Here is a 27,234-nt window from a genome sequence, read left to right as displayed (position 1 = left end):
GAGTATATGACTGTGCAACAGGCTTCAGGAGGACCCTGCTCCGTGCATAGCTGCCACGGGGGATGAGCAAGGCCTTCGACAGGGGCAAGAGGCAGGGCTGGCACAGAGCGTCCAGCACACCCACCAAGCCGACTCAGCAAGGCCTCACGCAGAGACAAGGCACTCGGCTGAGAGGGCTGCCAGTCTCTGAAGTGCTCTGGGGACACCCAGGAGCAGGTCCTGCCGCAGGATGTGACCTGTTCTCCAGGGGATGGCGCACCACAGGCTGGCGAGTTGTGCAGCAGGGGGAGCTTGAGGCCGCCCCTCCCCCTCCAGGCATCATCACTGCCCCCCAGGACCCCACTGAGGAAGGGGCACCAGGACGCAGCGCAAAGTCCCCTCCTGACAGCATATCCACAGGCAGCAAAAAACATGATGCCTGCACTTTTCAAGTTTATTTGGGGTTTTGTGTCTTTCTGAACCCAGAGATGTCATCTGAAAAATGACTTTACAAAACCCTCTGCCCTGTGGGGCGTCCCCAGGCACCAGGGAGAGCAAGCTGAGCTATCCCCCACTGGAGCGGGCTGAGCACCTGCAGGTAGTGAGTCTCCTGTCCCTGGGGGTGTTCAAACAGAGGCCAGCCGGGTATTCACGGGGACTGCGGAGGAGGGAAACTGGGAACCTGCCCCAGCCCTGAGAGCTGAAAAGGACCCCTCCACTGGTCATTTCCCCACCGTGCTTGGGGCTCTACTCTCTCCTTACCTGAAACCAGACTTCTTGAACTGCTGCACGTAGAACTGGATTTCCTCCTCGGTGACGATCCTGCTCAGGCTCGGATTTTCTGGGGTCTTCACAAAGAGTCCTCCTGCAAAAGCCGCTTGCTTCTTTTCCTACCCCTGGCCCGAGGTCCGCGTTCCAAGCTGGGTTTCCCCACTGAGGTCCCACCCGGGTGCTGCTCACAGCTCACCAGGTCTCAGAGCCAAGACGCCCGCTCGCCTGCATTACAGCCTCCCTTCCTGGTCCACTCTGAGCTCACGTCTTCCTGCCCAGCTCCAGGCTCGTGACCTCACTGTCACTCTGCAGCCTGCAGACATCCTGCACTGTGGTGTCTCAGCTCCCCTGGCTGCTGTCCCCACTGTGGGACAAACCCGTGTGCCCCTCCTGCAAACACGTGCTCCCAGCTCAGTTCCAGGAAGACGCCACCTCCGGCAGGCGTCCAGACCCAGCCAGCCCTAGACGAAACCTTGTCTAAACTGCTTAACTGATCACATCTCTTCTGAGATATCTCCACCGAGATTTTTGGAATTTTCACTAGTGGTGGTTCTGGTTTCTTTTAGGTCAGGAAGAAAATCCAGGCCAGGGAGCAGCTACCCTGTTGCCTTTCTCAGGCCACAGACCCTGCCACTGTGCCCTTGGTATGGATTCCTATCCTGTCTGCAGGTGTACACTGTGTGTCCACACTCCCGGGTCTGTGATGACAACACAAGGGGCCCTGGGGGTATCAACACTACCACCTGAACAGGGCTGGCTCACCATTTTCACACTCACAAAGCCACGAAGCCTTGGAAGTACAGGAGCCAGCACCCCAGACTCCTGTGTAATATATCCATTAGGTGTGCGATCAGGTGTCTCCATCTGCTGAAGCCACCCAGAGCAACCCCGACAGGCCGGCTCTCCTGCTGCCTGGCCTCCGCGCCCCTCTGAGAGCGCGCCACCTGCTTCCCTCACTTCGTTTCTGCTGCTCCGTTTCCCCTTGAGACCATGCACTCCCCAAGGACAGAAATTGCTTTCTGCACCTGCAGAGCTTTGGAACTCAGCCCCTGCCCCGCACCAGGTATGTGCTGGGAATGTTTGAGCAGTGAATGAATGAACGAATGAATGAGCACGGGAATAAATGAATGGAGGGACGAAGAAGAGAGGAAAAGGAGGAGACATTCTTGGAGCAAATGGCCCTCAAAGTCAGAGGAGTTTAACCCCAGCACGGCTCTACCGGACAAGTTACTTAACCCTCTGGGGCCCATTCTCCTCATTGGTAAAACAGAGACAATACTGGTAAGTTTAGCAATGTTATGAGGATTACAAGTCATATAACTGAAGGCTTGGTTGTGCTGGGTTGATGTACACAGTAGGCACTCAAACAAGTGGGAGCGATCGTCATTATTAATGAAGACACAAATGAATCATAGCAAGGCCATTGGGGTGGGGGGAAGAAAACTGCATCTAGGTGCTGGAGGCATGAACTCCAATCAGATCTTAACTCTAACTCCTCACTGATACCCACCCAAGGGATGAGAACAAGGAAGGTCATCACAGGAAGAAACTGGAAATCACTGGACCACAGCGCCTGGATGGAGGAAGCGCCAGTGTGCCCCTTCCTCCATCCAGGATCCGGCCCGTCCTGTCTCCTGGATCCCCGGTGAGTGTGCAGAGGTCAGTTTTCTATCCTGGGTTTGAGTTCTTACCCATGGTGGGCAGGGCTGTTCCAGACAAATGCTGAGACTCCTCCCAGCTCTATTTAAGATCTTGAATGCACAGCTCCTGAGAGCAAAGGAAGTTGAGGCCGTGTGATCAGGCCCGGGGTCAGGGTGAGCACTATTTACTCTGTGGGGGCTTTTGCTGGGGAAGGCATAGTTCAGGGCGGGAAAGCTCAGGGCTTCTGCCCACAGCAGTCAGAGGGAAAACAGTCATTTCGTGTTCAGTTGGCTCCTTACATGGCCCACCTGTCTCCCTTCTGCCCCAGGAATGTCTCTTACCCATCTCACGGACTTTATGCACGGTGAGAAAACCCTGTAGGAGAAAAGAACCAGGAAGGATGTCATGAGCAAAGTGAAAGCAATGCCCTGGGACAGGTGCCCTGAGAACCCTGTGCCACCCACACTCCAACAAACACAGGCGACTCCAGGAGTGGGGACCTCCTCACAAGTCCTGGGGAAGACAGAGCTCACAGCTGAGACTCTGGGCGGGGCTGCTCCACAGGACTTGCAGATCTTGGTGATGTAGAGACTTGGGTTTATCAAATAAGACCCGAGACCTCAGGCCTATGGTGGGTGGGAAATGAAAGAAGAGATACTCCCTGGCCCTACACAAATTTGGGGGCCCAGATGTGCTAAATACATCTTCAGTTAAAAAATGAACTACAGAAAAACCCACCCACCATGACTGAGAGATTTCAAAGGAGTGCATTTTCAGCTAGGAACTAAAAGGAAACAACAGCAACAAAAAGGTTGCCCTAAAAATTCATAGCTCTAGGCCTGCCTTCACAAGTGCTTGGGTTTGAACTTAAACTCTGTGCACAAGCGAGAAGGCCCTGAGATGTGATGCAAACCATGATAACAACAAGGTGAGCCTGCGCTGGTAATGCCACCAGGATGATACCTGGCAGGAGAAATGCCAAACCACTCGCAGGGTCATTTCCTCAATCCAAAACGAAGCAGACTCTACAGATTAAAGATGAGCTCACAACCCCAAATCACAAAGCTCATCCCTAGACAGGCACACAAGCTTCTATAAGAAGACAAAGCAAATGTAGCAAACTGGAACTCTCCAAAAACATTCATAAAAGAACTTGCAAAAAGAGAATGAAATATGAGTATGCTTAAGGTTATTAAAGACATACAAGAAGACTCTGAAAATTAACAGAACAGGATTCTATCAAAAGAAATCAGAATCTACCTGTTGAATTCTTTATTTAGGGGAGAATGAAGCCCTGGACTGCAACGCCAATTAAAAATCTGTTATCTTGGGGCTGGCGCTGTGGCATAGCGAGAGAAGCCACCGCTGGCAGTGCCGGCAACCCCCCATGGGCGCCGGCTTGAGTCCCAGCTGCTCCACTTATGATCCAGCTCTCTGCTATGGCCTGGAAAAGCAGTAGAAGATGGCCCACGTGCTTGGGCCCCTGCACCCACATGGGAGACCTGGAGGAACTCCTGGCTCCTGGCCTCGGATCGGTGCAGCTCTGGACACTGCAGCCATCTAGAGTGAATCGGAGGATGAATCTGTCTCTCTCTCTCACTCGGCCCCTGCCTCTCTGTAACTCTTTCAAATAAATAAATAAAATCTATAAAAAAATTATTATCTCAAAAACTAAGATGAAAGGAAGAGAGGGAAGGGGGAGGGGAAAGTCATTATATTCTTAGAACTGCATCTACAGACTATATTGTATCTGTTTTTAAAAACTGAAAAATTAAATAATAAAAAAGAAATCAAGATAATTTAGAGAAAACCCAAACATAACTTTCATAAATAAAAAACTCTTTGCATTAAAATTAAGAAGATGTCAGAGAAGTTAACCTGCAGATTAGATAGCACAGTGTCTAAGACAATTAACATACAGGAGGATACACCTGGGGCAGAGTTCTGAAAAAAGCAATGATAGCAACTTGTAAGAGAAAATAACTGTCAACCTGGAATTCCATACTCAGGGCAGTCTTCAAGATAAACAGCAAAACAAAGATACTCTCACACCAAAAAATCCTGAGTTTACCACAAACTCATTGAGAGAACTATTAAAGAGGGTATTTTAGGATGAAAGAAACTCGACTCCAGACAAATGAGTGAGACGTAAGATGTGATCAGCAAAGAAACTGGAAAACCTGGGAAAGTTGTCCGAGCAGGCACTGACCCAGCATAAAACAAGAGCAACCATAACCAAGCCAGAGGCAGGAGGGCCAGCTCAGAGTTAAGGCTTTCCAAACGCCCTTGGTTGTTCAAAAAAGAGTTTGAGATAGCCACTAATTTTGGACTTGAATAAGTCAATTATGCATCTAACATGGTAAAAACAGTATTCTGATAGTCTTCGGTCTTGTATGACAGGGTGGATGTAACTCTTCTCTACTAACTAGGGACCAGCATAGCGGTGATTCAACTCCCCTGACTGCAGAAGTCACAGGGGAGATGGCCCAACTGCTCATTCCCAGACCCTGGCATACGCTGGGTAACCCTCTTCCTGCAGAGCGGCCCCCTCCGACCTCCCACCACCCCAAGTCCCCCACCCCTCACCTCGTCACTTGCTCTGAAGAAGCTTTTCAAAGTCCGACTCAGGTTCTGTTCCAGTTCAGCTTCAGCCACTCCCTGAAACAAGCGAGACAGCAGTGAGGAACCCCTCAGGAATCCTGGAAGCCCCCTACTGCCCCAGCTGGTTGAAAGCAAGAAGTCTCTGCCCTCTGTCCTTTCCAGCTCAAGTGTCATCAGAGTAGCATGAATCTGAACTTTCATATTGAAATACAATTTTAAAAAAGATTAAAAAAAAAACCACAGGATGCTAACAGTGGACGATGGATTTGTGAATGCTGCATTCTTTAGTGCATTTCAACACCTTGCAATGAAAATGTATTACCTGTAGCAATGCATTTAAAGGAATGGGGCAGCGGGTGGTATAGGAATAGGTAGGGGGCTGCAGGCCATAAGAGGAGAAGAGCTCCAAGGGTAAAAGCTAAAAGCAGTTACCCAAAAGCTGTTCCATCTATACATCTCAATTTTGCTGCAGTAACTTCAAAAACAACTCCTTTGACTTGGGCCTAAAATGCTACAGACCATCAAACTGCCAACAGATTAGATTGTCTTCCAAGGACAGGGCGGCAAGGTTTCCATGGGTAAAGAGCTGGGACACATATCCTATGCTGACAAACTACCAGGTCCTTCTGCCTCAAAGGGGTGTTACTACATTTAATTGCTGAATCTACTGTAAGTTATGCAGACCCTCAACACCCTGGTGCCTGGTTGCTGGGCAACAAGGAAGAGAGAAGAGAGAGATGGGGGAGGACATCCAGTTGCATTCCTGCTGCTTCCTCTTCTGCCTCATTTTTTGTTGCTTCTCTTCTTCCTCATACTTTTGAATTTAACATTCACAAGACTTGTAGCTAACTTCGAAACAGCTGGCTCGGAATGCGGTTAGGGGGTGACTATTACAAATGGGTTTACATGTCAGAAATGTTTTGACTTTCATCTTCTGTGAAGAGCTAACATTCACTTATTCATCCAGCAAATACTCATGTACCTTATATTGTGTCCCAGTGTCTGGAGGGGAGAGGAGTACAACTCCTAAGCATTTAAAGACTTCTGGGGGACACAGGCAAGTACCCAGCACCTGGAGAATCAGCCAGCATAATGGACTGTAATGGAAGTAACAGCTTACTCTCGTGGAGCAGAGGACAGACACTGGAGTGGGACCCAGAACGATGAGTGGCTTGGCATGGGTGGATAGAGGGAATGGCGTTCCAGTTTGAGGGAACAAAAGGCTGATGCCCATATAAAATTTGCCCAATCCAGTGATATATGCAAGAGAGAATTGGTGGCGGGGAGGGGGGGTGGGAATTGATCAATCTTATCAGAAAAGCCTGGTATCCTCAAGATAGATTCCAGATCTAGAATACCTTGAAGTTTTCCATGGAATTTAGTGTGTGCATTGTGCATGAATTTTCCAGGGAAAGTCTCTAAATTTGTCAAAACGTTAATAATTTGGTAAAGGTCAAGAGCTGGGGGAAGGAACAGCCTTATTATTCTAAGTGTGGTGCGTCGGACGCAGTGCGTTGGCCGTGGCAGCCTTCGGAGGGTGAACCAATGGCAAAAAGGAAGACCTTTCTCTCTGTCTCTCTCTCTCTCTCTCTCTCTCACTGTCCACCCTGCCAGTCAAAAACAAACAAACAAATAAAAACAAATGGCAGGAGTAAGTCCTTAATTTCCAGTAATAACCTGAATGTAAATAGATGTAGTTCCCCAATTAGAGAGGGGCTTAATGAATTATAAATTAAATAAACAAAAAATAACACCAAGCTATATGATACCAACAAGACTCACTTCACTTGCATGGACACAGAGACTGAAAGCAAATAGTTCATAGAAGATACTCCCCCAAAAGGAAACCAAAAGACAATAGTACTGCTCTCTGATATCTTCTATCAGATAAAAAAGACTTAATCAAACACTATGAAGAGAAAAGGGAGGTCCCTAGGTTATTATAAAGGGGTCAGTTCAGCAAGAGGATATTAACTATGGTAATATATATATATGCTATCAAAACTGGAGCACACCAAAATACATAAAGATTATTGGATCTAAAGGGCAAGATAGATTGGAATATAAAATATTAGGGGACTTCGGGACTTCACTTTGAGCGATGAAGACATAATCTACACAGAGAGTCAGCAAAGAAATGTTAGACTTAAACTGCACCCTAGATCAAATGGACCAACAGACGTTTACAGAACATTGTACTCAACAGCTGTAGAATAGCCATCCTCAAGGGAGAGCCCATTGGGCCACAAACCAAATCTTAACAAAGAAATGGAAATAATGTCAGTGATCTCCTCTGACCACAATGATACAAAACTAGAAATCAATAAAAGAAGAGCTTTGAAGTTTTACAAATAAACAGAAGTTAAATAACATGTTCCTGAACAACAAGTTGTCAGTGAAGAAACTTGAGGAAAATTGAAATGATCAATGCTATGCTAATTACCCTGATTTGATCACTACACAATGTATACATGTATTGAAAGTTCACATTTATGTACCCCAAACTGTATACAATTATTCTATCTCTGCAAAGAAACACTTTTTGAAGGAATATCCTCCCATTGGCTCAGGTGCACATTACTGAAGAGCCTGGCCAAGTCGTCCTGGCTTTGACAGCACGCGTTCTCAGTCATTTGCTGTGATTCATTAGCCCAGTGATCCCGGGACATCAGTGCGAATCAGCTAGAAGGCTTGCTAAAGTGAAAATCCCTGGGCCTGGCTCCCAGCGTCCTGACTCAGTAGGGGACCAAGAACGCGGATTTCAAAGCAGCTGTTGGAAGTTGGTGTGTTAGCCCCTCAGGAAAGGGGCTCATCCAGCCAGGCGGCGTCCAGGTGGGGCAGACACACAAATCCTCAGCAGAGTAGAGACCCCTGGGCGGCGAGGTCCACTCAGGGCTTTGCAGGGCGGATCGCGGAGGGCGCTGTCTTGTTTTTTCTTTATTGCAAGGGTTCTCAAACTTCATGGTCCCAGGCTCACTACAACACAGTGTGATGCCTCTGAGGTCTGAATCAAGAATTCATGTTAATGTTCCCTGTCACACTGAGGAGTGTGACAAGATAGACAGGTGAGCATGTGTGTCAGACCATGGGAAACACGTCTCAGGAGTAAGGGCGAAGCTGCAGACACCAATCTAGAAGCCTCGGAAACCAAAGGAGGTGAGAACCGGAAGTCTCCTTACAGCTCTAAGTTTTTGTGATTTCAAGGTTAAAGAGGGTTGGAAAGGAGAGAGGAGCAGTGAGTAAGAGGGGAATCCTGAGGCTTCTGGGGAATCCTAAGGCTGTGCCCACTTCAGGTCCTTCATGATGTTTCTAAGCTTGCACTTAGCAATTCATCCTTGAACAACTTTAGGGAATGGCTTAAGACAAAAGTCCAATTCTGAAGGCTTTGTTCTAAGAGCTTATTGCAGAACCCAGAGCTGTCTTTCCCTCAGCTGCCCCAGAGGACAGCTTTGGGTAACACAGAGCAGATTTGCTCACGGGCTTTGCAGGTTACTGCACAGCTCATCTTTTGGGGGTGGACTGGCTTGTTTGATGAACACGAGCCCTCAGTGGAGGGCAGAGACATAAGAGCCCCAGTGTTGTCACGCAGAAGGCTCGCCCACCAGAGTCTTCCTCTCCAAGTCCTTCATTCTCTCCTCTCTCTTCCCATCCATCTAGCCTTTGGTGGGTATCTACCATTACCTTGCTATGGCGATGGGAATAAAAACAGGAATATGATATGCTCTGTGTTGGTTCGTCAGCAGCTCACAGGTGGGTGAGGGGACCAGATCCAAAAGTGCAGTCCTGATGCGGTCTGACCACTTGTAGGACGGGGATCATGGTGATGATGATGGTGACTATTTAATGCCCCTATGTCAGGCATTGTAAGAAACAGGCACTACCTCCTTGAATTCCTTCAAAACCTGAGAGAGTTGAGACTCCAGGGAAGCGAGGTGCCCAGGTGAAAAGGACGGGCACTGGGCTGTGATTGTGGGCTCCTGGAGGCGGCCTTCACCTCTGGGCTCGGGAGCACACGGGGGCTGGGCACTGGTCTGCAGGGCCTGCAGGCGCTGCTCTGCTTCTGTGGATTAGATCGGCAGCCGGGGAGGCCTGGCACAGAGGCCCAGAGCAGGTGCTGCTGTCCCCTCCCCCTGCTGGCCCTCACCTTGATCCTATCCCCCTTCACATCTGAGCACCTTCAGTGAGGGACAGATCGGGTTACCTTTCAGTCTGATTCCCCAGTGACCCCCCTGACACCCTTTGTCTCTGTGAAGGCCCCTGCAAAGGCAAAGCCCAATCCAGGCCTCTGCAGCTTCCTCCAGACACTGAGCCGCCCCCTGGGCCAGGGCAGCAACTCCTCCTGTGCAGGGACTGGTCTGGATAACAATGACCTGGACCACATGCGGGCCACGCGGATCTCTTACAGGCTTCCCACCATGCCTGTCCCTCGCCTTGGCACTCTCTGCAGGCCGAAAGCCAGGCTGATTCCCCAGGGACACTGAATCTGACAAACAGGAGGCAGAGTATTTACCAAGTCCATGTGGCTTCGCTCAGACACGCATGGCCACAGATCCAGGCCTGCCAGGTGGGCCATCCAGGTCCCTTCCTCCCACACTGCCAGCACGCGCACCCAGAGCCCTGGCGGGGAGCCATGTGCGCGGCCACACAAGCCCACCACTGGCAACGGGGACCGCGCTCTGTGCTCGCGGGTTGCCTGGCACCAGGGCTTCAGCGCCCTCTCCTCCAGGATTCTGAGTTCTGCCCTGACCCCACCCCGGGCAGGTGCGTTGGTACTTGGAAACCCATCATATTCTTGAAAGCACACCCAGGGGCCTGCTGCCGGCCTTTCAGCCCTGGCTGCTGTGTTCACGAAGCTTACTTCTCAGTGATCAGAGGTACCAGGTCCCTGGTGAGAAGCCAAGAGCTTTGGCCAATTAGAGAGGTGGGTTTCACAAACTCCACAGCCAGAGAACCAAGGGGAAGCAGCTCCAGGTAAGCACTCAGACCCCCACTCCCCAGATTCACAGAAGCAGGAAAATCTGGCACATTGTCCCCCTCCCCCCACCCTTTTCCTTCTCATCACCCAAACCAGCACACAGAAACACGCTGTCAGCAGGAAAGGACCAGCAGAGAACCCGTAGCCTGGTTCACCTGCACCCATTCATGAAATCATTTCCAAGCAGTGCCACAGAAAATTACAGTGGGCAGAAATCAATAAACGGGGAGGAGAGAGGAAGGGAGAGAATGGCGATGCTGACGTCACTCTCAGGGCCCCACACTCACTGGCTCTTGGAAGTAGAGTTGGTAGTCAAACACGGGGTTGGCTTTGATTCTCTCCATGGCGGGCACGTTGGGATCTGCAGGTATGAAGGGAGTGTTCAAACTGGCCACTGCCCTGTGGAAAGAAGAGGCACCAAGACAGACGACTGAGGAAAGACAGTCTATAAAAACCAGAAAGTCCTTGCCTATCAAAGCTGTGACAAGAAAATGCTGCCTGGGAGCTAGGGCTTCCCATTGCCGCGCTGTGGCTGAGAAACCAAGGCCTACGACGTGAAGTGATTGGTCACACACTTTCGGGCAGAACTGAAGGCCATGTTTGCTGACAGACATCCCTGCCCCTCGGCCCCACCCTTCAAAGTCAGCCACGATTTTCCTGCACCTGCCACTGGCCATTAAGGCCTTACATCACCTATTACTGGTGCCTGGGCAGGTATTGCCTCCTCACACAGGCGCTCACTAGGCAATCCTTGTCAGCACGCCAGTGCCCAGAGAAGAGTGGAGGGGTTACCTTCCTGGATTACCTGCTTGCTTCTGAGAAGGTTCCTGGGATTCAATATCTGAGGAGCGATTCTCAAAGGAACTCAAGGCCAGTCTTTCCGAAATCCTTGCTGCAGGTGGCAACCTACCTCACTCTCTCTGGGTGGAAGAGGGCCATGCTCCACACCAGCATGCCACCCCAGTCATGGCCGATGAACACGGCTTGCAGGATGCCCTGGGGAGGAAGGAAGGAGTGGAAGGTGCATGGGTTTCGGGCATTGCGAGCTGAGAGCCCCCATTCGGATCACGCAGCCCTGGGCCCAGGGACTCCCCCACCACCCATGCAGTGCCTTCTCCAAACTCTCTTTAAGCCTCCTGTCCCACCCCCACATGCCCTTGACATCAGTGACTGGGCCTTCTTAGTTTTCTTATACGACCGAGGCAGGTGGCCACGAGTCCCTTCCTCCTTCCCTCACCTCAACCTTTACTTCACCTCTTTCTCTCCCTTTTATCAAAGGAAGTATAACTCCCCCCCCCCCGCCCATGTCCCATATTCACCTTTCACTGAGTGATGATTCTACCACCCACTCTTTTGGGAACTCCCCTCCTTTGCCTAACAGAAAGCTCAAAGCATCTTTCGTGCCCTTCACTGACAATGACAGTGAGAGCTCCCCTTTGTGTAGCACCTGCTGCAACCCCCAGGACGGTGCTAGGTCTCTACATGTGTTATCCGGACTCCTCCCAATAACAGTCAATACCCATTTGGCCAATGAGAAGATGGACCCGTGGTGGTCAGGTGATCTTCCAGAGGCCACAGCGAGGCTAAGAGATGGAGCCACAGCTCAGAGCCAGGTCTCCTGTTGCACCAGAGGGCTCTCTCCTCTCCCTCTGCAGCCCCCGTGAGCCACATGAGGGCCCTGCAGACCCTCCAAGCCTTGCCACTACCTGGAAAAGCACTTCCCTGCTTCAGCTCTGTGCGGCACTGTCCCCTGTGCACTGTCAAGCCTCTCGTGTGGCCGACCAGGGCTGGGGAGCCTTTCTTCCGCCAAAGGCCACTTGGCTATTTACGACATCATTCGTGGGCCATACAACACTATCGACTTAAAAATGAGCCTGCTTTAGGTGTATGGAGTTTGGAGTCCCGCCTGCAGTTGCCTTGGCAGGGCCAGACCAAATGGCTTCCTGGGCCTTAGCTGACGGCCCCCACCCCTGGCTGACTCTGCACCAGCCACCACCCTAACCGCCCTCCTTCAGTCACTGCGTGTGGTGGGGAGTCCTCCCCGCCACCCCTGCGTGCACCGGAACCTCCCTGTTGGTCACCAGCAGCAGCTGCGGGTGTGCCTTCCTCCTCTGCTCTCTGTTCTGCAGCAACACGCGCTTCCCATGAAAGGTCCCTCCCCGCTCCCCCCCCCCCCCCCCCCCCCCGGGCTCCTGTGGCACCGCACTGCATCTACTCTCGCCCTTGCCTCTTTCATGGAGTGTTTTGGGGTTCCCTGCTGAGGAGCTCATGTCTGGGTCCTTCTCCTTCCTAGGACGAGCTCAAGCCCTGCTCACTGGCCAGGCGGAGGCGGCACTGCTGTCCTGACAGCACACAGAGGAGTCTCAGGGCAGGTGCACGTGCTCCATGAGAGCACACGCCAGATCCACGCTGCTGGTCTGCTTTCATTGGTTCTCACTGGCTTTCTTTTTAAAGGTTTATTTATTTATTTACTTACTTATTTATTTTACTTAAAGGGCAGAGTTACAGAGAGAGAGAGAGAGGCAGAGAGACAGACAGAGAGAGAGAGAGACAGAGAGAGAGAGAGAGAGATCTTCCAGCCTCTGGTTCACTCCCTGAATGGCTGCAACAACCTCAGTGGGGCCAGGCTGAAACCAAGAGCCTAGAAATCCATCCAGGTCTCCTACATGGGTGGTACAGGCCCAAGTACTTGGACCATCTTCCCGCTGTTTTCCTAGGTGTATTAGAAGGGAGATGGATTGGAAGTAGAGCAGCCAGGACAGGAACTGGCGCCCATATGGGATGCCTCTGTCACTGGCAGTGGCTTAACGCACCACCATGCCAGCCCCCTCATTAACTTTGACAATCCCAACCATGTCAAATGAAGGCATTAGATTTTAAATTTTTGTTTAAAAATACAGTTGAAAATCTGTTTGAGAGATAAAGAGCGGGGATGAGAGAGCAAGACAGATGAACAGACAGCTCTCATCTACTGGTTCTCTTAAGAAGTTGTGAGATATGCTCCAGTCCTCTCCCCCTGATACCCAAGGCTCTCCTTGCAGAGATATCTACTCTTGATTGCTAGAAAGCAAACACTCTTCTCCCCTCACCCTCCACATGCCCTGGCCCGCCCTTGGTGTCTTTGCGCTGACAGCTGACATCCCCAACGCTTACACCTCTTTCTAATGACCCAGGCCAAGATGGAATTCTCCAAAGAAACCAGTTCCAAATCATTACTTACCAAGTGATCCAGGAAGGTCACCATATCCTGAGAAAGAAAACACACATAAAACCAGATGCTGAGTCCACCCACCTCTGACACATCGAGATCAGGGTTAGTGTACTTGGCTTTGCCATGGGCTGAGTTGTTGCCCCCTGAGGCTCTAACCACCGCAGCGGGTGACTGCACTTGCACACAGACTCTTTAAAGAGGTAATTAAGGTAAAGTGAGGTTAGCAGGGTGGGCCCTAATCCAGTTTGTCCATGTCCTCCTTAGAAGACACACAGGGGAAGAACATGTGGGGACATGCGGTGTCCAAGGAGAGAGGTCCCAGGAGACACCAACCCTGCCTGCACCTTCAGCTTGGGCTTGCAGCTTCCAGAACTGGGAGAAAGTAAATTTCCACTGTTGAAACCGCTCAGTCTGGATCACTTTGTTATGGCAGCCCCAACAAGCTAAGGCAGGCTTCCGTCATTTCGGCAACCTTCTTCCCTCTCCGGCAGCCTCTCGGTAACCAGGCAGATTCCTAACCCATCAGTGTGAGTTAGCGGCCACACCCACTGTAGAACAGAAATCCTAGGCTCTTCCCTGGAGGAGGAAGGAGAAGCCAACTGCCCTGGAGGGAGGGCTTGGGCTGCTCGCCTTGCTCCCTGGCTCCTGAGGTGGACAGTGCCTGGCCATGCCTGTCAGCAGTCATGGAGTCTCAGATGCTGGGAAGGAAGGGTCAGGCAGGGTCCGGGTCCAGGCAGCCAACGTACAAGAAGGAGGCAGAAGCATCCTGCTAGGCCAGGGCAGAGGGGACAACGGGAGGACAGGAGGACAGCAGGACAGCCCCCTCCCCATGTGCCTGAGCTAAGAGAAGGGGCCTCTGCTTATCCCTGCAGAGCTGTATGTATGGAGTCCTTGACCAGCAGCCTTGCCCCTGCGTGAGCACTCCCCACCTGCTGGCAGCTCTCCCACAAAGCTGCAGGAAGGCAGTGGTATCTTCCTGCTACAGAGGAGGCAACCGGGGCGCAGGTGGAGCCAGTGAGGCAGCCGGGATCACACCCCTTGCAGGGGGAGAGCCGGGACTCGATCCAGGCCTAGCTGATGTCAATCATTCAAAGCCATGCTTTTTTTTTTTTTTTAACCATGTAGCTCAACAATCTTATTTTAAATAATTCCCAGCCCCTGTGCCCTCCCCATCTTTGCACCAGTCAAGAACTAATCCTACTTGGCTTTTATCTCTCCAGAAAAATTCCTTCCACGAGGGGCTGCTGAGATTACTGCTGGTAAGAAGCTGAAGAGTTAACAACACGTGCAATTTCACGTCTGTCTCCTCTAGGGGTGCTTCCTGCACGATGGCGATTTCCCTGCTGTGGGCCAGACCTATTTTGGTTCTTCTAAATTAAGCCAGAAGGTAGAAATTCCAGGACCTGAGAGACAGGAACTAGTCAAGGGTTTTCCCACAGTCTCTGAATTCTCCACCCTCAAATCATGAAACAGCACTCAGATGTTCTCCCCCACTGGTTTCAGTCCTCCGGCAGGGAAAATTAGCAATGGGGACACTGCGTCTGTGGGCAGGAGGAAGACACAGGACTTCGTCTCCAGGCGCAGAGCCACTTCCCCGGGAAAGGCGCTCTGACTCCTTTTGCTCTTCCACCTCCATTTCTGCCCTGAAGTCTTAAGGGCCACGGTCAGAGCCCCTCTCGGGTTTAGGATTAAGGGGTAAACCTCTCAGCTCCCTCAATTAAAAAGGAAAGCTTGAATAACGGGTTCTGTCTCTTAAAATATACACTATCGTTTTTTAAAGATCAACTGACACTGATACTAGTATAATTATTATTAGTTACTTTCTTCTTTCCCTCAAAGAAAAGGGAACAATTACTGGATGGTGATTTTTTTTTTTTTAAGATTTATTTTATTTATTTGAAAGGCAGAGTTACAGAGAGGTAGACAGAGAGAGAGGTCTTCCATCTGCTGGTTCACTCCCCAGATGGCCACAACAGCCAGAGCTGCGCCAATCCGAAGCCAGGAGCCAGGGACCTCCTCCAGGTCTTCCACGCAGGTGCAGGGGCCCAAGGACTTGGGCCATCTTCTATTGCTATCCCAGGTAATAGCAGAGAGCTGGATCGGAAGAGGAGCAGCCGGGACTAGAGCCGGTGCCCATATGGGATGCTGGTGCTTCTGGTCAGGGCTTCAACCTGCTGCGCCACAGTGCCAGCCCCTGGATGGTGATCTTTTTAATCCACCCAAAATTCACATTTTAAAGACTTACCTCTCAATAGGAATGTATTTGAAAAGAGCCTTTATGAAAATAATTAAGGTGGGACCGGCACTGTGGTGTGGTGGGTTGAGCATCTGCCTGCAGTGCCAGCATCCCACAAGGGTGCCGGTTTGAGTCCCGACTGCTCCACTTCTGATCCAGCTCCTGGCTGATGGCCTGAGAAAGCAGTGGAAGACAGTCCAAGTGCTTGGGCCCATGCACCCACGTGGGGGACCCAGAAGAAGCTCCTGGCTCCTGACTTCCGATCGGCCTAGCTCCAGCTGTTGCAGCCTTTTGGGGAGTGAACCAGTGGATGGAAGACCTCTCTGTCTGTCCCTCTCTGCCTGTAACTCTGCCTCTCAAGTACATAAATAAATCTTAAAAAAAAAGAGAGAGAATAGAATAAAATAATTCAGGTTAAATGAGGTCATAGGGCCAAGGACCTGATCTAATAGGCTTAGTGTCTTTATAAAAAGAGACACCAGAGAGCTCACTCTCTCTGCCCAGTGAGGAAACACGGCAAAGGAAATAAAAAGTCTCCCAACAAAGAAAAGCCCAGGATCAGGTGCCTTCACTGCTGGCGTTTGTCACTTTTTTTGGCCTACTTTTTTCCTAATATCCATTTTCTATATACTTTTTAAAGACCCCTTACAATCCCAAAGGTAACTGAAAGCAGTGTGTTGGAGAGACCTCTGCACTCCCGTGTCTACTGCAGCACTATTCACAGTGGCCAAGACAGAACAAACCTAGGTGTCCATTGACAGATGAATGATAGGAGAAAAGGTGCTATATATACATAACGGAATAGTACTCAGCCACAAAAAGGAATACAATTCTGCCATTTACAGCAACACAGATGGAACCAGAGGATATTATATTAATTGAATTAATTTTTATGAAAAAATTATGCATTTTTTCAAAATTTTAAAAAAATTATGGATTTCAAAAATTTTTGCACCAAAGTAATTTATCTCTTAATTCTATTTTTCACAACCCTTTTGAAGTACTCTCATGAGGAAGCTAAAAAGGTGACCTCAAGGAAATAGTGGGAAAGTGTTTCAAAGCTGGGAGAGGTGTGAGGGAGGGAAAATGGAGAGGCTGGCGTATGGGACCAGGGGTGCAGTGGGACAGGAGGAATAGCTTCTCCTGTTCTACAGCACAGTAGGAGAACTGTGCTTGACAATCAAGTGGATATTTCAAAAAGCTGAAAGAGAGGGTTTTGAATGTTCTTAAAACAAAGAAATGACAAATGTCTGAGGCAATAGATCTGAAAATTATATATATTTGTATTGAAATGTCGGTGTACCCCCAAATTACTATACATTAATTCAATACACACATGCATATGTTCAAGGTTCATTCAGGTTGAAGTACACATCAATACTTATTGCCTCTTTTCAGCCATAATTTTCCATTGTATTGACAGGCCATATTTTGGTTATTCATCTATCAACTAATGGGTTGCTTCCACTTTTTGACTATTTTGACTAGTACCGGTACATTTGTATGTAGACATGCTTATCAATTGCCTTGGATAAACACCTAGCTGTAGACATACTAATGATGTTTAAAAGGTAGAGAATATAAAGCTTCATACTTTCTCTTGTTTGATTTGGAAAACGGCTTCCTAAAAGGCAAACTCAAGCAATCCAGTGCACCTGACTTGAGAACGGTTTTTAACAAAAATATGCAGGGGTCCAGGTTAACGTGCAGGGATCCAGGTTAACGTGTGAGGTAGGATGGAGAGGGGTGACCTCGCAAGGTCCCCGCTGGGATCTCGGCAGGATTTAGGGAGTGATATGAGCAGCAAATAGAAAAGGCAAAACTTGAAAACTGAGCAGAGTAACAGCTCTGCCTGGAAACTGACTTTCACCTGAGATCTGCTTCTGAGATGCCGGAGCCCAAGTGCAGGGCTAGGGGCTCGCACACAGGACAGAGCCTCACTGGCGGCTGTCACTCTGACACAGAGACTTTCTGTAACTCTAGTGCCAGCCGTGGCATTTGCACTTTCCTGGCCAACCAGAGGCTCTCTCTGCCCCTGGGTCCCTCCAAATTTCACACCTGCTCTGGAGCTGAATGGAGCGGTGGGTCCCAGTCCCCACCTTCCCGTGCAAGTCCAAATGAAGATCCCTTCTCCTAGATGATGCTGGTACCCATCTCAGAACAGGGACTCCTGTTAGGGCCCCCAGGCCACACACTAGCCCTAGAGGTCTGGCCAGCAAATTATTTACTGAAATGAAGCGATTTTTAAAATTTCCTGGATAGACAGGTGACAGAGTGGGGTGCTGCAGGGTTCAAAAATGTTCCACGAGGTGTGGCTCCCAGAAGTTACTGGGAGCTACTGTGACCCTGATTCCTCTTCCACCAAATGCTGGGACAGGACTTGACACACACTGGATGCTGCGTACCTGCTGGCTATCACTTAGCAACATCATCTCAACCACACCCCAGTGCCGGGCAAGGCTGCTTTCCCAGGGTTTCAATGCACTCCTGGGTTTTTGGCTTATATTAGAAATCTAAGACAATAAGGATGTTATACATATTACTCAAAGATCCTTCTTACCTTGCATAACACCTCCATGGAATATTCTTCTATTTCTAGAATTAAAAAACAAAACAAAACAAAAAAACATTTGATTCACATGATTTAAATCCATGAACAAACTAAAAGAGCCCCTTTGCCACATAAACTGTAAACCCTTAGATTGATGTAGTGGCACATGTCTATTTTTGCTTTTGCTGCCTGTGTTTTTGTCATACCCATAAAATCACTGCCTGGATCAACATAAAGTGTTTTTAATGTCTTATTCCAGAATTTTTATAGTTTCAAATCTTATGTTTATGTATTTAATCCATTTTGGATCGATTTTTGTGCATGATGTAAGAGTCCAGTTTCACTCATTTCTGTGTTTTCTCATGATTTGTTGCAGACACTGTCCTTTCCCAATTGTGTATAAGATCGGTTTACCCTGCATGTACAGATCCGCTCTGAGCTCTCTATTGTGTCCCCAGGTCTATGTGTGTGGCTTAACGTTTGGATCATATTGTTTTAGTGACTGTAGATTTGTAATACAATTTGAACTTAGGAAGTACGATGCCAAAACCCTCCAGCTTAGCCGGCGCCATGGCTCAACAGGCTAATCCTCCACCTTGCGGCGCCGGCACACCGGGTTCTAGTCCTGGTTGGGGCACCGGATTCTGTCCCGGTTACCCCTCTTCCAGGCCAGCTCTCTGCTGTGGCCCGGGAGTGCAGTGGAAGATGGTCCAGGTCCTTGGACCCTGCACCCCATGGGAGACCAGGAGAAGCACCTGGCTCCTGGCTTCCGATCAGCGCGGTGCGCCGGCCACAGCACACTGGCCATGGTGGCCATTGGAGGGTGAACCAACGGCAAAGGAAGACCTTCTCTGTCTCTCTCTCTGTCCACTCCGCCTGTCAAAAAAAAAAAAAAAAACCTCCAGCTCTGCACTTCCTTCTCAAGATGTGCTGGATGTGATGATAGTAGAACCAGCTCGGCAGAACGGTGAGCAGCCGGCTCAGCCCAGGACGCCACCACTGCCAACCGCATCGCTGACGCAGGGGACCCGGGATTCTGCCCACGCCTGGCTGCTCCACGTGTCTGCCTCGGTGCCCGGGGCTCTTCACTGGGGCCGGGGATCCCTCGGACACTGAGAGAACACAGGAGTCTACACACCAGGAACACGCCCAGCAGCCCACATGTGGTCCCAGGGGGTTCCCGGGCGTCTCACACCATCCTTGATGAGACCCCCACTGGGTCCACGATGCTGGGTTAAGAATCTGGCCTACGAGTGGCCGTGTGACCCAGCAACTCTTCTGGGTGCAGGTGCCCCCAAGAACTGAACTCAGGGGCGCTGCAGCTCTGCTCACCACAGCCAAAAGGCAGAGGCAGCAGAAGGGCTCGGGGAGGGTGGACGGAGGGCAGAGTGTGGCTTACAAGTGCAGTGAAATAGTATTCAGCCTTGAAAAGGGAAATTATAGCAAATGCTGCAGTGTGGATGAACCCTGACGATACTATGCTAAATGAAAGACGCCAGTTACAGAAGGACAAACACTGGAAGATTCCACTCCCATGAGGTACCTAGGAAGTCAAAGTCATAGAGAAAGAAATGAGAACAGTGGTTGCATTGCCAGGGGAGAGGAGGGAGAATTGAGGAATTACTGTCTAATGACCGGAGGCTCTCAGTTTTGTAAGATGCAAAACAAAGTTCCATGTCCTGCATCCACAGCGATCAGTGGAGGATCCCTTGGGGTGCGAGACTTGGGGTTCCCTTTGCTCATTCAGAGTGCAGGGAGCAGGGACACCTGTGGCCCCAAAGGTATCCACCAGGACACTGCAGGGGAGCAGGGGGTGCCGTGAGACCCCCTTGCAGGACTGCCCACTCTGACCTAGGGCAGGGAAAGCACAGAGAGGCTGGGGCACTCAGCCAGGAGAAGGCAGGGCCACCCAGGACCCCTGGGGCACGGCCAACCCACCGGGAGGGGCAGACGACGCTCCATAGCCCTTCATGTCCACAGCCAGGACCCGGTAGCCCGCCTGGGCCAGAGCAGGGATCTGGAAAAGAGACATCCAGGCGCACTGCGGTGTGCTCTCATTACTCCCTGGCTGATCCTCCCTCTGCCCCCTGCTCCTGTGAATGGCGCCATCCAAAGTGCCAGCGACATATCTGGTGTCTCACCCTGGGACTGGAATGCCCCACCTGGATACGGCAGCCACTGGCAGTGGTGAGGTTGGTGCACTGCATAAAAGCCCCGCCAAGCAGCACCTATCTAGCAAAAGCCTTGCAGATTTCTATCCTCTACAAAGGTTTCCCAGCAGGTGGCGCAGAGCCTCTAGAAGCATCCCCCCTCCCCTACTCTGCAAAGGTCCCCTGGAGCCCAGCCCAGCCCCAGGTCTGCAGCCATCTCCTGCCTGGTGTTGCTGAGGCTTTGCAGGCACTGCAGATGACGGCCCCTGTGAGGCCCCGGCTCCGCGGCCCCAGGCTGGGCCACACCACCGCCTTCCCCTCCCCTCGCCCTGACTGGGCCGCACCTTCCACAGTTTCCCTTACCTGGTACCTCCAGGAGAACCAGCTCTCAGGAAACCCATGGCAGAGGCACACTGCAGGGCCTGAGCCCTGCTCCACAAAATGCAGGTGGACCCCCGGCTGCGGGAGAGAGAGGGGAGCGGGCAGCATGAGGCCGACCAGAACCTGGCCCCACTTCTGCAGGCGGTATGATCGCGGGGGTTGCTGGATCTGCCCTGACCCAGCCTTCTCAGCTCAAGACCCCAATGGTAGAGGAAGATGGCAGAGAGCAGACACTGGCCAAGCGGGGCCAAGAAACCAGGTGGTTTTCCCTGTGACCTAAGCCCGGAGAGAAGATCGGGAGGTTGGGAAAAAAACAAAAGCACCTTCGCCTTTCTCTCTAAAATGCCTGGTGCTGTCAGTGTCTGGGCTGTGCCGATGTGTGCTCAGTGGTCTGAACTGGGGGCTGATTTGTGTGAGCGTTAATATCCATGGCAACCAGCCCAATACCGTGAGCCCCGCAGTAAAGGCTGCTCGCTGCGGAAAGATGAAGGAGGCAGGCTTTGGTGGGCGGGGCGCTGCCGGGGCTGCGTGGGTGCGGCGGAGACATGCGGAGCTCCTCAGTGGCTGTGTTCTCCTCTCTCCCTGGCGCAATGGTGGCATTTTCCAGATGCCACCTGCTGCACACAGGTGGCTGAGTTCTGGCCAGTTGCTTACGAAAGGGAGAAATGTGTGCTCCTCTATCCCCAGGGCAGCAGCATCCAGGTCTTGAGGGCTCCATCCTCATACATGGATTAATGTTACAGGAGTGGGCTCGCGACTGCAGTGGAAGGTTTGTAATAAACGCAGGCTTGGCCCTCCCTCGCCCTCTCACACTCTTTTCTTTGCTTGTCTTCCTGCCTCTGCCATGGGATAACGTAGCAAGAGGGCCCTCGCCAGACACCGGCAACTTGATGGTGCACTTGTTAGCTTCCCGAACCCTGAGGGCTCTATTGGCGATTCATCACCCAGTTTGGGACATCCTGTTAAAGTCACATGAAACACACTCAACCCAGGTCTCCTGTGTGAGTGGCAGAAACCCAGCTACTGCCAGCTCTCAGGGTGCGCAATCAGGAAGCTGTTGTTGGCAGCCAAAGGTGAGCAAGGAGTCCCGGCACTGCAGTATAGGGCTCCGGAATCCTAACTGGTGGCTTGACCGCGAGGCCGAATACCTGCCACCCTCAAGCCCAGACAGAATGGCTGCGTGAAACGCGGCTGGCTGAATCTGCAGACACAGAGCCAGGCAAAACCGAGGGCAGTCTGCGCTCACCTTTATAGGCACGTACCCATGGCTCACGTCACTCAGATTGCAGGCGGTTGGCAGAGGGGCTGCAGCATGGAGAAGCTGGAAGCACAAGACGTCCAGTGAGACTAGGCAGGCCCCTTCCCGAGTTCTCAGGGTGGGTGGACAAATCCCAGAAGAGCACTCAGAGGTCATTTTTGCCACCCTCCTCCTGGGTCCTGGGTAACCAAACAACCCAAATCCCTCCTTCCCAGCCAGACTGTGCTTCCCCATCTCCCTTCCAGTTTGCTGGAGTCCAGCAGAGTTCCAGCCAGTGGAAGAAGACAGAACAGCATGGCCTCCCAGCCTGACCTGTGGACCACCCTCCCCTACACACACACACACACACACACACACCCTTCTCACTGTCCACTTTCCCCCACCTTCCAGCTGCGTGTCTGGTGTGACCTTGCAAATCACAAAAGGAAAACAGCGGTTTCTCTGCCAACTGCGGTCCCCAAGTGACTGCAGGAGCAAAGCCCCTGACTGCCACCAATGGAAGTTTACAGAAGCAGGAAAGGAACGTCACTTGTTGTAAACCCCGGAGACACAGGACTTTAATACAACTCAATGCAGCAGTTCCTCCAGTGGTCACCTAGGCTCATGCTGGATACCACCAGAGATGCGAACTTGCAACGCAGCCATGCTGTCATTGGGCACCTCTGCTGAACGGTTTCTCCCTCACGTTGGCCAAAAGCAAACTCTCTGTGCCTTTGTTTGAGTCAGCTCACACTGTCATGGCAAAACCCCAGCCAGGATGTCTCAATAACAGATATCTGTTTCCTCCCAGATCTGGAGGCTGGAAGTCCAGGGTCAAAGGGTCAGCAGGGCTGGCTCCCCTTGGCTGGTTGGTGGCCGACACCTCCCTGTGCCCTCCCATGGTCTTACCTGTGTGCTCACCATCTCTGCTTGTAAGGGCACCAACCAGACTGGATTAGGGGCCCGTCTTCATGACCTGCTTTGAGCTTCAGCAGCTCCCTGAAGGCCCCACATCCAAATCCAGGTGCATTTGAAGGTGCCAGGGCTTAAGGCTTCAACACAATCCTGTCCATAACAGCCTGCGGCCTGCAGATCTCCATCCTGGCCTCTGGAGTCCCACACACCTTCAGCTAACCCCGGCTTTGTACATGGTTGAGGTAAACAGGAAAATTCCTGAAGGATGAGCCCTCAAGGGCGACTTCTGTAACCTACAGGATCAGTTTCCCCGAGGCAGGAGTGACTCAGGACGAGACCCTGAGCTCACGTGAGGGAATGCTCTATTGTGCCTGACCCCTGCTCCTGGACTTGCTGGGACGCCTACTGCTCCACTTACCAACTTCAGCCCAGATGTGCAACCTAAGAAACAAGTGGCTGTCCTATGTGGCTCCGTTCTCTGGCCTCTAAAATGGAGAAGCAAACTATGAATCCACCTGCCTTTTCAACAGGGAAGAGACCACCTGGGAGTCCTCAAAAGGGGAATAGAAGGTGAGTCCTCAACTTCTGTGGTGTCTGGAGAGGGACCAGGGTTGGAGACAGGGACTCAGAGTGGTGGTGGTGATGTTGGGGCATCTTGGAGCCATTCCCATGGTAATGACCTTGTGTGGTTAGAGGGAGTCAAGGCACGGGAGCCAGGGCCAGGGTCCCTTGGGGCCCCTCCTTTGATGTGTCCCTGGCTCCCTTGGGTAGACCCCAGGATGTGCCACTGCTTCCCAGGCTGGGGAGGGAGGGGATTTCCTACCGCCATGATCCTCTTCTGTGTTTGTGTAACTTTTTAAAAAGTCCAATATGATCGAGTTCCACAGTCTCCCTATGAGGAAGAGGCCATGCTCTTCCTTGTTTCAAAAAAGGGGGCTTTTTCTGTGGCCATATAAAATGCTGCAGCTGCCATGGCAGTGCCCCCCAAAAATTACACACAGAATAACCACAGGATCCAACAGCTCCACTTCTGGGCGTAAACTCAGACACCTGTCCTGCAAAACTCGGGAGGTAAATCGGCCCCTCCTCTCTCCTCAGACAGGAACGCAGCAAAGAGAACAAGCATGGGTGTGCTCCGATCCCCACCCTGGGGTGCCTTCCTATCTAGGCTTGGGCAAGATGCTCTAAGGTTGGGAGTTGTTAGGTGCACAAGTGGTTTAAGGAAAAAGGGCGAATCTCTCTGGTTATGGGCTGACTTGGGGTGGGCCCTACTCCAATCTGACAGGTGTCCTCACATGAAGAGATGAGCATCCAGACAGCCACAAAGGAGGACACGAGGACACAGGCAGAGTGTGGTCATCCACGAGCAGGGAGAGAAGCTTCCGAGGACGCCAAGCCTGCCACCACCTTGACCCCAGACTTCTGGCCTCCCAGAGGAATGGAGAGACGAGACAAGTCTGTCACTGCAGGCACCCAGCCTGCGGCACTTTGCTAAGGCGGCCCTACCAGACTTACATGCAGCCCTGGGTGCCTGGGCAGCTCTGGCAAGAGTCTGGCTTCCTCCTGCCTTCCTGCCCCTCAGGCTGACAGCAGCCAGGGCACGGCGTCACGGCAAAGCCTTCAGTAAGCTGTCCCTTGTGGACTTGGTGACATCGGTGATCTTAGCCCAAAAGCACAAAGGTGCCTCAGGTCTGCAGGAGCTGGCCAGGCCCCAGGGACAGGGCTAGGCTGCCCCAGCTTCCTAGGTGGACACGGGTTTTACTTAAACTTCCCTGAGACTGCCGAGAGGGCCTGAGCCAGGTGGAACTCAACAGCTACACGTGAGAGTGCCAGTGGCAGGCCCAGGTGGCCCAGGTAGGGTCTACACTCCTCAGAGTAAAGATTCTCCATATTTAGCCAAACAGTAAGTCTGGGGTGGCCTTGGCCATCCCGCTCTGGTCTTGGTCTCCCCAGCCCTTGCACCACGACTAGTCTAGATTCTTGCTCTCCGAACACTGTCTCCAAGTTCAGTGACTGCAGAGAGAGAAGCAATGCGCCCTTGAAGGTCTCTATGCTCACTGCCTGACACTAACGGACCCCCATCCGTAGGTGCCCGGGTATCATGCGTGGAGCAAGGAACTCCACACCCACCTGCTTCTCCTCTCTTGCTGCATAAACACAGATAACTCTGCTCGGACGGAAAGTTACCTGCACCCCGGTTACTTTCTCCAGTTCTCCCAGGGCTGTGTCGGTGTCACGGGCAAGGATGGTGACCATTCCCAAGTCACGGGCCGGCTTCAGATTACTCCCGAAGTCATCTAAGAAAACAACCTGGACCCAAAACAACACAGACATCATTCATCATTCACCCAGAGGAAATCGCTCACATTATGGAGAACACCAGTAAGAAACACGTTAAAATGCAAACAGGGGTTACGTTATGATGAGCACATAAGGAATTCTCTCTCACTACAACCATTTACTCTTGAAATTAAAAACATTTAATTACATAAACAAATATACCCACACACGCCCCTTGGTTTCAGTTAATTCTAAAACCGCAAGGTTTTAGATGGTGGATACGAACTTGTCAAGATCACATGAAAATTCATCTGGGAAAAATCAACCTGAATGAACAGACAAAAATATCTGGAAAAGAACCATCCTGGGGACTGATAATAAAACAAACAGGAAGCTACAGAAGGAGAAAAGAAACAGACACATCCGTGAGACGGAAGAGTGTAGAAACAGACACAAATACAAGTGAGAATTTAGTGCTAATAAAGACATCACGTCCAGCGGGAGACGCAGGTCGCTGAATGGTGCTGGCATGCCTGGTTAGCTGGACAAAAGCAGATCCTTACTTCCTATCTCACCCCAAAATAAATTCTGAATGGAACAAAGGCTGAAATTTAAAAATAAAGATTTTTTTAAAGGCCTCGAACATCACAGAAAAAGCAAGGGTGCGTTTATTTATAACCTTGAACAGAGCGACCTAGAATTCTAAGCAGCTTGTGCACCCCCAAAAGCCATAGTGGGGGGCTGGACGGATTCAGAGTGCACTCAAACTGACAGTGCTGCTCTGAAGCCAACCGCAGGTGCACAGAAGGGCAGAGGTCGAGTCACCATGGGGAAGGGCGGTGGCCCTGGCAGAGCTTGGCCAGAATTCTCATGGCCAGAGCCCGGGCTTGCTTCTCATCAGCCTGGGAGTTGGGCAGGGCTAGCAACAGAGAGTCAGAAACGGGTGGCAAGGGAATTCGGGCTCAGTCCAATCGGCTTCTGCAGATGACAGAGGGGTACCCAATGAACACAGGCAGTCTCTGGAGAGGGTACGAAAGAGAGGTCTTGAGGGGTGAGGGTGCCTAGTGGCGACTACAGTGCAATGGGGGTCATTTTCATCCTTTGTTTGGGGGAACCCTGACGAACTTTGAGGCCTCAACAAAGTGTCCCAAGGTCTCTGCTTCTTCCTATGTAAACTGAGGCTAGTAGCCTAATTGCTTTTGATGCTGCTGCCTGTTTTAATGGAAGTCCTGTAAGAGCCATACCAACAGGCCAGACGTGAGTCTGCAGTAGAAGGTTCTGGTCTGGTCCTTTCAGGGGAGTCCCGCCTGGGAGAAGTGGACCTGGACTGTGCTGCCAGGCCCCAGATGCACCCCCGCTCACTCCTCTCTGCTCTCTGGCTGCAGGGCTCCGAGACTTCTCCCCTGGAAAGAAGCATCCACGTACCTCACTGGGGCTGACCTTCAGCGTGTCCAGCACAAACTTGTAGATCTGAGGCTCTGGCTTGAGCATTCTGATTTGACACGACTCTATCAGGAAGTCAAAGTGCGGGTGCAGCTCACACATCATCTGGGCCAGGCCGCCTCTCTCGGCACTGTCATCCAGCCAGTTGTTGGTGAGGATGCAGGTGATAAATCCTGAGCCAAAAGTCAAAGGTCAACAGCGTGGCTGCAGAACCCTGCCCTCCCGTGCTCCAACACCCCCCAGGACCCCAATTATGGGGCTCGGCAGGCTCCTGCTCATTCACAGCCATCTCCTACGACCGCCTCTCGATGGACGAGTTGGAAAAGGACCATCTGTGTCTATGAGCACCTCCTGACACTGAGTGGGGAGTGAACTGTGTACATGAAGGGCTTTTGGAAGTCCAGATGCAGAAACAACTATCCCTTAGTCTCTTATGATGGTAGAAGAGTGGTTTGACCATTTACCAGCTCCTTGGATCCTTTCCAACTACGAGCCAGGCAAGGGCTGATCGTACATCCTATATTACAGATGAACAAGCCAACATGCAGACAAGTTACAAGCTGCCTGAGGCCACACACAGAGGTCCAAAGTTCCTTCTGGTCCATGTGACTGCAAACTCTGCTCCGTCCTATTTCAAAACACCTGCCTTGGCCGGCGCTGTGGCTTAACAGGCTAATCCTCCGCCTTGAGGCGCCGGCACACTGGGTTCTAGTCCCGGTCGGAGCACCGGATTCTATCCCGGTTGCCCCTCTTCCAGGCCAGCTCTCTGCTATGGCCCGGGAAGGCAGTGGAGGATGGCCCAAGTGTTTGGGCCCTGTACCCGCATGGGAGACCAGGAGAAGCACCTGGCTCCTGGCTTTGGA

General features: G+C 51.5%; 1 protein-coding gene across 1 annotated transcript in view; it reads right to left on the bottom strand.

Annotated features, from left to right (window-relative positions):
- The window catches only part of LOC133775489 (bifunctional epoxide hydrolase 2-like), a 41,330-nt gene that overhangs the window by 2,949 nt on the left and 11,147 nt on the right, over positions 1-27,234 (bottom strand). Inside the window, exons 4-15 of the mRNA XM_062213826.1 lie at positions 26,354-26,544; positions 24,836-24,958; positions 21,743-21,817; positions 20,479-20,574; positions 19,904-19,982; positions 17,975-18,009; positions 13,188-13,214; positions 10,878-10,963; positions 10,255-10,366; positions 4,978-5,049; positions 2,733-2,766; positions 742-844 (exon numbers count right to left, since the gene is read on the bottom strand). Coding sequence (XP_062069810.1) covers positions 742-844; positions 2,733-2,766; positions 4,978-5,049; positions 10,255-10,366; positions 10,878-10,963; positions 13,188-13,214; positions 17,975-18,009; positions 19,904-19,982; positions 20,479-20,574; positions 21,743-21,817; positions 24,836-24,958; positions 26,354-26,544 — 1,033 coding nt within the window. The remainder of the gene's footprint in view (positions 1-741; positions 845-2,732; positions 2,767-4,977; positions 5,050-10,254; positions 10,367-10,877; positions 10,964-13,187; positions 13,215-17,974; positions 18,010-19,903; positions 19,983-20,478; positions 20,575-21,742; positions 21,818-24,835; positions 24,959-26,353; positions 26,545-27,234) is intronic.

This window comes from Lepus europaeus, chromosome 16, assembly GCF_033115175.1.
Source record: "Lepus europaeus isolate LE1 chromosome 16, mLepTim1.pri, whole genome shotgun sequence".
NCBI lineage: Eukaryota > Metazoa > Chordata > Mammalia > Lagomorpha > Leporidae > Lepus > Lepus europaeus.
This window is presented reverse-complemented; position numbering and strand designations above follow the sequence as displayed.